Below are 12,249 nucleotides of genomic sequence, written 5' to 3'. Positions count from 1 at the left end.
CATACAAAGTAACATGAAAAAGATGTGTAAATGTTTGACATAAGATGAATTTTGATCAATAAATTCTGGAAATGCTGGCAGGATAAAGGCAGTGGTGAACATTACAAGAAGTTACCAAAGCAACTAGCTAGGGAAGTTAAATGAGCACAGATCTTGAAAGAAAAGACAAACATGCCAGCCAACTGGGGCTCACAGTCTCATTGCTGTGTAGGCTTTCAGGTTCAGACTAGAACTTGAGCTCTGGAACCCTACCACCTCATGCGTGTCTAGTTGCCTCATTTATCTCTTCTTAAGATATGTCTGCATAGCAAGAGTCATCACTCAGAATCTATAACAGTAGTGGCGCAAAATCAAACATGTATGAATTGCATAAGTGGATGTAGTTAAACTGGTAACTTTATGCTTCTAACTCACTCAGTGATGCTTCCCCCTCAAAAAACAAAGTAGCAGTACCACCCTTTTTTTCTGCCACACACACCCTTTTATTTAATAGAACAACTTTAGTTCTATATCTGAAGAACAAACATAGCACTTGTTTTGTCCACCATCCTTAAAAAGCCAGGGGAGAAAAGTTCCTTAACCATCTCTGAGAAATGGCCTGGAGATGATTAACTAAATTTGGCTTACCTAAGCCTAAAAATGAAGATTTCACAATCTCCTATAGTAATTAGTCCTGCTCCGTAACTGCTCTTAGAAAGTTTTTATAGTACATAAATTTTTCCCACTGCAGCTTAAAACTGTTATTTTCTGTTGTGACCTTATTCACTAAAAATAAATTTATCCAGATTCTTTTTAGGAAATTCCAATTTTCCAAATATAACATAATTACCATTTTCTTTAATACATAATACTCCAAATAATACAACCCATGTTTTTTTGAGTGTCTCATTGTTTATTCATTTTATCATCTACTATAATCCCTAAATCCTTTTGTGATAACAGTTTAGGGAGTAATGCACATGAAATCCCTTCTGTTCTTTGAATAAAACTAAATAGAAACATAAAGTAGGTGTGTGGGGGGGGGAAGGGGGGAGTCTTTACTGCAGTGGTCTCCAATCTTTTTAAGCATGAGATCACTTTTTGAATTGAAGTGCAATCCAAGATCTACCTCAAACCCAAATACCTTTGCGCCCCTTCTTCACCCCTGCTCATTCCATCCTCCTCACTTTCACCAGGTAAGGACAATGGTCGTTCTTATGTTCAAACTAGCCAATTAGCCCGTCATAAGACGGGATTTTCAGGTTTCTCCTCCACATAGGTCTTCTCTCCTGAGCCTCCAGTCTCTCACGCCGTCTCTGTGTCTCCTCCTCCTCCTCCTGCCTCCTCCCCCCCTCTCTCAGCTCTCCTCCGCCTCCTGCCTCTCTCTTTCTCTTCTTCTCCCCCTGCTGCCTCTCACTCGGGGGACTGTGGAGCCCAAACAGCCATTTGGGCTCCGCACTCCCCGTGCTGCATGGGGAGCATGGAGCCCAAACAGTTGCTTGCGCCACTTGCTCCCACGCGGCGGCCTGGCTGAGCAGCGCAGAAGGCAGCCGAGCGTCACAGTGGGAGGCGAAGCGGCATGGGGCGGTGACGTTCATGGCCAGGGGGCAGGGCCTTGAGCTGCTGTCACACTGCACATCACCACCCCGCCCCCCCTTCCCTTTCCGCCATGGCACTTAACTGACTTCTGCACCGCACAGCTGCGCCGCCGCGGGGGAGCAAGCAGCCATTTGGGCCCCGCACTCTCCATGCAGCATGGGCTGCCCAGAGGGAACAGCCAGCATTTCAGCAACAGCGCTGCCCACAGGGAACAGCCAGCATTTCAGCATTACAGACTCTCAGACATTGGCCTACTATATATATGATGAACAAATCTTAGGTATAAATTTCAACACAATCCATTTACTGGACTGCTGTTGGTTACAAGGAGTTCAAAGACACCAAGTACTAGAAAAAAATCTACTGTTTTTTGAAAGAAGTCAAATAACTGTACTGGGCCAAATAATGTGAATACTCAAATTCTTCTCCTTTCATTTGAGGTGTTAGGAGGAAGATGCCGATTAAACAATCTGAATGATTTTTCAAATCCCTGATATACCTATACCAAAGTTTTTGATAAATTAATACCAAAGTTTTTGAAAAAAAGTGAATGTCTTCCTTCCCCAGTAGTACATACTGAACACGTGACTGAGTCACTGTTTGTCAGGAATCCCTCAGGAAAAATCACATGCCTAACATCTGAGGAGTTGGCAAACATTTAATCCACATGGTACATATAAATAAAGTACTTCATAACATTAACATTTTATTTTTCAGTTAATTTGAAAAAGCTTATAATAAAGAAAAATACTGAGAAACAGCTTATATTTATGTATGTGATACTCCAGTCCAATGTTTCTTAAACTTTTTAAGACCGAGGAACACCAAACAATTTTTTTTATGGGAAACGCCAAGGATTTTTTTGCTGAGAAAAAAATAAGTGGCTTGCCCCTTTAAGGGTGGCCATTACCCAGGGAAAGGCGGTTGGAAAAAAAAAAGCCCCCAGAGAAAAGTTGTGAGCAAAAAACTATAAAACCTCCAACAATTAAAAAAGGGAGGCTTGTCCCTTTAAGGGTGGCCATTTTGAATTCTGTTCTCTCTGAGGCACACCTCTGACTGCCTCGCGGCACACCAGTGTGCTGCAGAACACACTTTAAGAAACGCTGCTCCAATCTCCTTCTATGTAGTTTAAGTTTACTGAGCTACTCTTTTTCTTCTTCACTGAAAATCCTTAACAAGAGTCAATAGAACACATTCTATATTGGGGTCTCAAACTCAATTTGTCTTATGGGCAGTGTCATGCCTCAAATCCTTTTACTGGACCAGCAAGCACCCCTCCCAGGCCAGGCTCCAGGGAGAGGGCAGGTGTGTACAGGCCAGATTGTGGAACTGCTTGGGCTAGAGATGACCCCAGGGCCACAAGTTTGAGACACTTGTTCTATATAGTAACAGTGGTAAAATCATCTAGTGCAACACCTCGTTTTGCTTCATATTAGGGATATTAAACTGCAATTTATCATCTAATCAAGGAGTGGATGGAATTTCCATAGATTACCCCCACTGCAGCTCTGCAGTTTAAATGTAGTAGGTACCAGGCATATGCATGCCTGGCTCCTACTACATTTAAACTACAGAGCTGCAGTGGGGGTAGCTCCCAGGGCCAGTCCCAGCTTGCTCTGGGATGCTGTGCCTCTGCCTCCTGTCGAGACGATGCTGGGGGAATCGACTTTCAAACTTGCTCCCCCCAACACCAGTTCCTCTTCCCCATCCTCTTGCTGCCTCTGACACAGACTAGTCAACTACTTCCTTACATCCCTACTCAGTATATATCATTCCCCTCTTACAATGCTGAACAGCTCTCAAACATGTCCACAGAATTCCTCCAGAAGGAATTCTGCATTAAAAAAAAGCAAAAAAATGTTAATTTTATTTAAGTAATGCAATATAATTATACCAATTACATTTATTTGGGTAATTTATTCAAACTACCATGCAGAAAAAACACTGTTTAGAATTTCCTAAAACACATGAAAGTTATAAATACTTGGTAACCAAGACCCTGTGTCCCAGTTATAATCCTGGATTTTCATTTAAATTACATTACTTTTATTTTGGAAGTTGGTGTTCTCTAAAGTAGAATGTTGCTTTGAATTTCTTAGACTTTCATACAAGAAAGTCATACAGTTTTTATTACTTTTTTTTAAATGCACAAGTAAAACAAATCTTGAATTGTAATCTAATCACACTGTTTCTTTCTAGGACAGGGGAAAAAAGTGAGAAAACACATTGACCTCCCTAGCTAAGGATTCTCTTAACTCTCATTTACAATAAGGCTCCTCTAACACCACTCTGGCAAGACCCAGTCTCACCCTCTTAGCATCCCTCCATGGATACATGCACAAATGCCCAGCCTCTCTCCTCCCCTATGTGGTGATCTTCTCTTTTGATGCCCAAGCTGCCATGGTAGGGCGTGTTCCCCACAGATTTCTTTGCTTCCCCATTTTTCTGCGGGGACTCAAGCAATTTGTAGAAAGTATTAATTCTGCCCCCACGGAGGGCACAGAATTCCCACAGAAGTACCAGTATTACTAGCACAGGATACACTTAGTACACTCTTAATTTCTAACCCCTATTTGGGAAAAAAGATAAAGAAAACCTTGTGTCATTAACATCTCCACTAATATATAACTTTGCAAGGATCTGAAGAGATTAAATTATTTTAAAATCAAAGTACAGTTAAAAAAGTATATCAGGAAAGTAAAATTAAAATTTACATGTATGCATTCAATTATAATAAAATAGTATACATCAAGAAATTCGTTGGGTATATTTTCTATGAGCACAGGATGAGCATTAATTTCAGCAATTCCACAAATATAATGCTTGTCTATACTTGAAATCTCTTCTGTGTTAACTTCAGTTATTTCACAGTAAAATACCTTCCATTCAAAAACATTTGTGTCTTGCCAATCATCTGGTATATACAGATTACACCTCTTTTGTAAGTGGATTTACAGATATGCAGGAAGAGTTTACCCATAGCCTAGTAGGTTGAAACAGCTGTTGCACATCTGCCAGGCCCACCAATGTTATCCAACACTACATCTACATCACTGCTATTTTAAGATCCTATCTGTTTACCTGTGTGTTCTCTAATACTTTGGAATCATCCTGACTGGAGGTCAACTCTTCATTCAAATACTAGAATGTGGCAAGATTTTGTCCTTTGCTATTCCAGCTTGTGTGAAATTTACAAGCCTAATTATTGACCAGTCATGACTCATGCTTCACTGTGGTCTTGTGCTGAGAGATGCAGTGATTCACTGTCTTTTGGAAAGAGAAACCTAGTCAGTGACATCCAAATGGTAGTCACAGATAAGCAGCTATAACAACAACTGCAGGATAGGGAGAATAGCTTGAACAACCCAGAGCCAAAGTAAAGCAAAGGAGATGCAGTGGGCACATAGGACTAGAAAGTAGTGTGGACTACTGAGAGACTTACCAAAGTCTGCTGGAACAAAGGACGTTAAATTGCAGTTATCTGGCTAATGATGTGGTTGACAATTTGTATCAACTACATGATTAGTCAGTAAGGACCATTCTACAGAGCCTCAGCCAGCTCATGCCAGCTCCAGGAGCCACCTGCACTACAGCACTGCATTTTAAATGTAGTAAGAGCCGCTAGTCTCCAGCAGTGTCCCGGCTCACGCTGGAGCAACACCTGTTCGTGGCGGACAGGGGCTGCTGCCAGAGGAGCCACTGCCTATGGCGAGCCTCAGCCCACCACAGGCAGAGGCTGCTTTCCAGCAGCCTCCCTTATCCCCCACTGCCTCTGAGGCAGTGCGGGGGGGGGGGGGCGAAAGGATGTGGAGAAGCACCATGGAGATGGTGTTGGGGGGAACTGGCTTTTAAGCTGGCTCCCCCCAGCACTGGCTCCTGTTTCCCACCCTTGCTATCTCTCAGAGGCAGCAAGGTAGGGGGAGGGGGAAGCAAGTAGTCTGCTTATCAGGTAGACAACTACTTGCTAACATCCCTAGCTAGTACCATGCAAAGCTGGACCATATGGAGTCCCATACCTGGAGGGGTGAGAAGGGTGCGAATGCATCCCCGTCCCTTATGATTCCCCAAATGGAAGGCTGGGGCGGTACACTGCCTAAGCCTTCCTCCCCCTGTGCTCTGGCCGGCTGGGGAAAAGCAGGAACAGTGTGCTGCTCGAGCCTCCCTCTCCCATGCTTCAGCCAGCTGGGAAAACAGTTTGTTTGGGTTACCTGACTCACTTGGTGCAGTCCTCTCTGGCTGGGTGGGTTACATAAGAACGGCCGTACTGGGTCAGACCAAAGGTCCATCTAGCCCAATATCCTGTCTGCTGACAGTGGCCAACACCAGGTGCCCCAGACGGGGTGGACCAAAGACAATGATCAAGCGATTTGTCTCCTGCCATCCCTCTCCAGCCTCTGACAAACAGAGGCCAAGGACACCATTTTATCCCCTGGCTAATAGCCTTTTATGGACCTACCTCCATGAAATTATCTAGCTTCTCTTTAAAATCTATTATAGTCCTAGCCTTCACAGCCTCCTCTGGCAAGGAAGGGGTTTGAGGAAGCAGGCTGCATGGTGTGTGCAGGCGCCAGGACTTTTGCATGATTACATTTCAAAGTTTACGTAGGTGTTAATGGCTTACAGTAAGAAAGAAAAGTATCAGAGGGGTAGCTGTGTTAGTCTGAATCTGTATAAACAACAAGAAGTCCTGTGGCAACTTATAGACTAACAGATTTATTGGCGCATAAGCTCCATGGGAAGGAGGCTCTGAAAGTATTCCACCGTGATTTCAACAGTTTCCACCCCATTATCAACCTCAGCCTGGACCAGTCTACAAAACAGATCCATTTCCTGGACACTACAGTGCGAATAAGTGATGGTCACATAACACCACCCTATACCAAAAACCTACTGCCTGCTATGCTTACCTACATGCCTCCAGCTTATATCCCGAACATGCCACTTGATCCGTTGTCTACAGCCAAGCACTAAGGTACAACTGCATTTGCTGCAACCCCTCTGACAGAGACAAACACCTACAAGATCTTCACCAAGCATTCTTAAAACTACAATACCCACCTGAGGAAGTGAGGAAACAGACTGACAGAGCCAGACGTGTACCCAGAAGCTTCCCTCTACAAGACAGGCTCAACCAAGAAAATAACAGAACACCACTGGCATTACCTACAGTCCCCAGCTAAAACCTCTCCAACGCATCATCAGTGATCCACAATACATCCTGGACAATGGTACCTCTCTCCCAGACCTTGGGAGGCAGGCCAGTCCTCACCTACAGACAGCCCACTAACCTAAAGCAAATTCTGACCAGCAACTATACACCACACCACAGTAACTCTAACTCTGGAACCAATCCCTGCAACAAACCTCAGTGCCAACTCTGCCCACATATCTATACTTGTGACACCATCACAGGACCTAACGACATCAGCCACATCATCACAGGCTTATTCACCTGCACATCTACCAATGTAATATATGCCATCGTGTGCCAGCAATGCTCCTCTGCCATATATACTGGCCAAACTGGACAGTCCCTAAGTAAAAGAATAAATGCACACAAATCTGATATCAGGAATGGTAACATACAAAAAACCTATAGGAAAACACTTCAATCTCCCTGGACACACAGTAGCAGATTTAAAAGTAGCCCTTTTGCAATAAAAAAAAAACCTTCAAAAACAGACTTCAAAGAGAAATTGCAGAGCTACAATTCATTTGCAAATTTGACACAATCAATTTAGGATTAAACAAAGACTGTGAATAGCTAGCCAACTACAAAAGCAGTTTCTCCTCTCGGTGTTCACACCTCCACATCAGCTGCTAGAAGTGAGCCACATCTTCCCTGACTGAACTTACCTCATTATCTCTGGCCTTCCTCTTGATTGGTACTCCTTTTTTTTCATGTGCCTGTATATTTATACCTGCCTCTGGAATTTCCATTACATGCATCTGACAAAGTGGGTCTTCAACTGAATTGTTTTGCTGTGTTGCAGATATCTCAAACTCTGATCTTAATGATTTTTTTAAACCCTGTGTTACTAATTAATACATGGTATATAGTATTGCATGAAGGCCAGATCTTTGCAACATGGTAGAGTTCTGGCTCTTATGAGTCAGAAGTAGCATGTAATAGGTGTGATGCTACTTTTGTAGGCTGAAATCTTATTTGCAAGCTCTTTGAAACATGCATCTGTCTACAAACCTCTAAAGCCATGTGTTAATTTGTTCTGGGGCTTCTACTCTTTCAGCTGACACACAAGTGTCAAACCAGAAGAACTTTTCTCTCTCTTTACATAATGGATCTTAGCCATTCCCCAGAGAAACTGTATAAACCTTAGTAAATGCCTATTACTCTCCTTCCAGAGTCAGTAAATATTGTATTCATCATATTCTCCATACAAATACTATTTCTAGTTGACATAGATTTGTTTAGCATCTTAAAGCTGAGCCTTGTATGGATAATCTGCATTGTGGTATGTTTACTAGCTTGAGTTATCAGAAACAACTATGATACATGTACTCCAAATCATGTTTCATTAATGATTGAGGTTTGAGCTAAAATGAGTTATGAATCAAATTGACCAAATTATGCTAAAAAAATTTTGAAATATCTAAAATGCTTAACAATTCACACATATGCCTGTTGATTTACTGAGGGATTCTATTAATTTTGAGGTACACCTATGCTGATCCACAGATGTTAAATGTGATAATTTAAAAGTGCCCCTGAATGGATACCTCTTTGACGTTTTAAATCTGTCTTTTCAAAACATTCACCCAGGGTACCCACCTCCTGCCCCCATCCCATTCGCAAAGTTACCAATAGTCTTGGAAAGGTTGTACATAATAAAAGGAGCTGTCACAACAAAGATGTTTCTCATCAGCCTCAGGATTTTCAAAATGTATATTACATAGTCATTTCTACAACTACTCAGTGTACTGTACTTTCTTCTATGAAAGTGTTCAGTAAAAGGCTTTATGGCACTGTTACCCAGAATGTAACTTCTCTTACAGGATATGGAAATGCACCTACTTCAGCCATGCAAGAATTAAGCCTTTTGAAGCTTCACCCTGAGAGGGAAATGAATTGCCCAGATATTTACCTAGTCACAATCTCTTCAAAGACTCCAACTGGATAAAGCAGCAACTCACCTATGCATGACTTTATTACCTTACTCTGAGTCAAAGTTGTAGTGAACTTGTGATCACAAAAATAACTCTTCTGTGGGGTTCAAAGGACTACTCACACCAACCAGAGCACTTGTTGGAATTAGGGAGTGACCTCTGGTAAATTCACTAGCACAACTGTAGGTTCTTTTACTTTTTTAATTCTGTTTTGATTGTAATGCTTTTACAAGTAACTGTACTTGATTAGAAAGAGCTGTATTGTAACTTAAGTGTGTCAATAACACAGTTTACCATTTTTTAGTTGAAAAGCAAAGCAGGCCTGCTTAGGCAGTCTGACTTTGTTGAAGAATTCATAGTAGAAGCAAGGAACTGCTCTTGCTGGACCACAGAAGAGGATTAACAGTACAGTTGCCCTGTATTGTGACCCTGAACACCCAAGCCATGAAAACAACTAATAAAGCAAGAGAGAGGTAACAAAAAAGAAGGCTGAGCAAAGTCTTGAGGAATTCTCAACCATTAGTATTACAATTTCCACTTGGTGAAAATCTTCAGACTCTTAAGTTATGTATCTTAATTTTATGAAAAAAGAGGAAAAGTTTGCCTCTTATTGGTACCTCAACACCACTACAACATGAGCTTTAGAAACAGCAAGATGAGCAAAACTGAAGCAGGGAAACTACAAATCTTGAGTGTCTGAAGAAAGAAGTTAAGAGTCTAGCAGTTTGTTCAATTTTTGAACTGTAAGTCCACTGCAAGAAAACCAGGATCTGCAGTTAGAAACATCAGTTAGAAACTCCTTGCACCATAACAAAATACCAGTGGAGACTAGAAAAATGGAATATTTGCTAAGGGGATGGGGAGAGACTGCATTTGAAGGAACCAAACTTAAATTTTAAAAAAATATATGCATCTCCTTTAATGTGAGAATTTTAATAGGTGGTGGCTGAGGCTTTTTAGAAGACTTACACCACTTCTAGGAGTTGTTTTAGATCATTACACTGCCTTTGCTTTTTTGTTGTTATAAATATCAGCCAACTCATAAGAACATATAAGCACATAAGAATGGCCATACTGGGTCAGACCAAAGGTCCATCCAGCCCAGTACCCTGTCTGCCGACAGTGGACAATGCCAGGTGTCCCAGAGGGAGTGAATAGAACAGGTAATGATCCAGTGATCTCTCTCCTGCCATCCATCTCCGCCCTCTGACAAGCAGAGGCTAGGGACACCATTCCTTACCCATGTTGGCTAATAGCCATGTATGGACTTAAACCTTCATGAATGTATCTAGTTCTCTTTTAAACCCTATTATAGTCCTAGCCTTCACAACCCACTCGCCCCGCACTTATTGCTTGGAAAGGGCGTCATCACTTGAACAGACAGAGCCGCTCCGTAGCATGTTCTGCCTGATGCCTATGGGACAAGCCTTCAATTTCCTCCGGACTCAGCCTCCCCCCACGATTCTTGCCCTCCTCCCAACAGCCGCAACGGGAGATGCTACAGGGTAACAGGGCAAAGCAGCACCACCCACCCCTGTATCTGGGCCCCTACCAACCCAGCCTGGAGGGGGGCGTGGAAGGCACGTAGGGCCTGCGGAAGCCTCACAGGGCGGGGGTGTTAGGCAGGCCTGGAGGGAGGTGCAGACCCGAAGGGATCTCTGCCCTTTTTTGGGGGCACAAAGGCAGCCCCCCGGCGGAAGACCAAGCGGGCAGGCGCCTCGCGCGAGTAGAAGACGCCCCAGCGGCGGCCCCAGCCCCAGGCTAGGAAAAGGAAGAACGTTCCGCCCCGGGAGCCGCCCGACGCCGCGGGGACCCGGGCAAAGGGGCAGGCCTCGCCCTCACCTTGAAGGGGTTATTGAGGTCCGGGTCCGCGAAGGGGTTACTGTCGAAGTCCGACATGGCGGGAGCGGTGATCACCGAGCGGCAGCGGCTCCACTCCAGCGCCCACCAGCTACCCCCGAAACCAATGTCACAAGCAGATCCGGCCCTGAGCCCGCCCCTTCGCCCGAGCAGCCAGCGAGAGCCAACATGGCCTCCCCGGAAGTGATGTATCGGCGAGGCGGTGCTATCTTCACACCTGGAAAAGGGCCACTCCATTGAGGGCAGGACGGGGGCGAAGGGGAATGGTATCGTCTCATGGAGCCTAGGGCCCCCTTCCCTCCCGTCTTTACAACTCTCCGTCCTTCTCTTCCTCGCGCCCGGACAGGCAGCTCTGACCTTGCTGCCTGCACCAGGAGGGGTTGGGCGGTTGTCCAGTCCCGGTCCTAATCCCGGCTCTGAAAGGGTGGGCGTGGTTGGGGCATAAAGCGACACCAGACGGACTCGCGCGGCGTCGGGTTGCAAAGTCAAGGATTTCTCTCTATCGCGCACAGTGTGTTCTGTTTGCCTCTGGGCTCTGCGTAGCACAAACTTTTCGGGCTAGAACTTTGTTACGGAAGGAGAAAGCTGAGCTGCTGGGTTGAGAGCAGAGTTGCAAACACGGAGAGGTTTAGACAAAACACTAGACTGCTTAGCACAAGACTAGCACTCACAAAAGTTGGCAAAACTCTCCGCTCCCTCTGGGATGCTGCCCTACAGATAGAGCTGGAGGAGAGACAACTCGGTGGAAGGACAGGGGGCCGAGCACGGAAAGCAGCCGAATTGCTCGGAGGTCCTGCAGCTTTGGTACCATCCTTACACACAAAGGTAATGTTGGATGGGGAGGGAAAAAGCATGGTGCCCTTAGGATGGGGACAGGGTCACATAGGAAAGTTGTCTCCCCCTTCCCCCATACCAGGAAGAAATTTATTTTATTTCACCCCAACTGCAATGAAGTAAAACATGTCATACACTCCAAAATTGTGAGATTAAAAAAGGTGAGTATATAAGGCCTTTTCAGGCCTCTTGCTGGAGGCCTTGTGGTCCTACCCCACCTCACCCCAAGAAAGGAGCAGTGAAGGTTGGTCTTTTAAGCCTGCCTAGAAAGTCTCTAGGAGGAAACCAACCAGAATGCAGAAGGCTCAGATAAAGGGAACTGCAGAGACGGAGGAGGTTAGTTGCTTGTGGAGAACCAAAAGGGTGACAAAAGACTGGAAAATGGTGAATTAACAAAGAGCCCAGTGAAAACACTTGATTAAGGAGGGACTAGTGAGAACCCAATAACCATAATCTTAAGGGACTATGTGAGAAGCAGCTGTAACTCTTAATGGAAACAGTATGCAGCTGTTGTTTATAGACTCTCTGGGTTTGGACCTATGGTAGTGTGTGGGCCTGGGTCCCTCCACCGGCCTGTGGGGAAGTGGCTGAAATTCTAAAGCGTGTCATCTCCCTTGTTCAGTAAGATAGAAAGGGTACTAGAATGTAAACAGGTTCAGAGATTGAGTGGAAGATGGACCCACCCTTTTTGGGTAATAGTTCAACAAATGGTCAATCTATCATCTGGGACTCAGCTAGAGGACTGAGCCACTGAGGTCAACAACTTACAGGGAGTGATAGGAATAGGGGAAAAGATGGCTACAACATTACCAATAAGAGACACTGAGAGGTGTGTCCCTTATACCACAATTT

The 12,249-nt window shown here is 44.4% G+C and overlaps 1 protein-coding gene across 1 annotated transcript in view; it reads right to left on the bottom strand.

The window, feature by feature from the left end:
• The window catches only part of SCAMP1 (secretory carrier membrane protein 1), an 87,374-nt gene extending 76,525 nt beyond the window's left edge, over nucleotides 1–10,849 (bottom strand). Inside the window, exon 1 of the mRNA XM_006119131.4 lies at nucleotides 10,546–10,849. Within this exon, the coding sequence (XP_006119193.3) occupies nucleotides 10,546–10,800 (255 nt within the window). The 5' untranslated portion in view covers nucleotides 10,801–10,849. The remainder of the gene's footprint in view (nucleotides 1–10,545) is intronic.
• Nucleotides 10,850–12,249: the final 1,400 nt, after the last annotated feature.

The sequence above is a fragment of the Pelodiscus sinensis genome, chromosome 6 (genome assembly GCF_049634645.1).
Source record: "Pelodiscus sinensis isolate JC-2024 chromosome 6, ASM4963464v1, whole genome shotgun sequence".
NCBI lineage: Eukaryota > Metazoa > Chordata > Testudines > Trionychidae > Pelodiscus > Pelodiscus sinensis.
The sequence above is the reverse complement of the archived record's forward strand: the minus strand, read 5'-3'. Positions and strand labels throughout refer to the sequence as shown.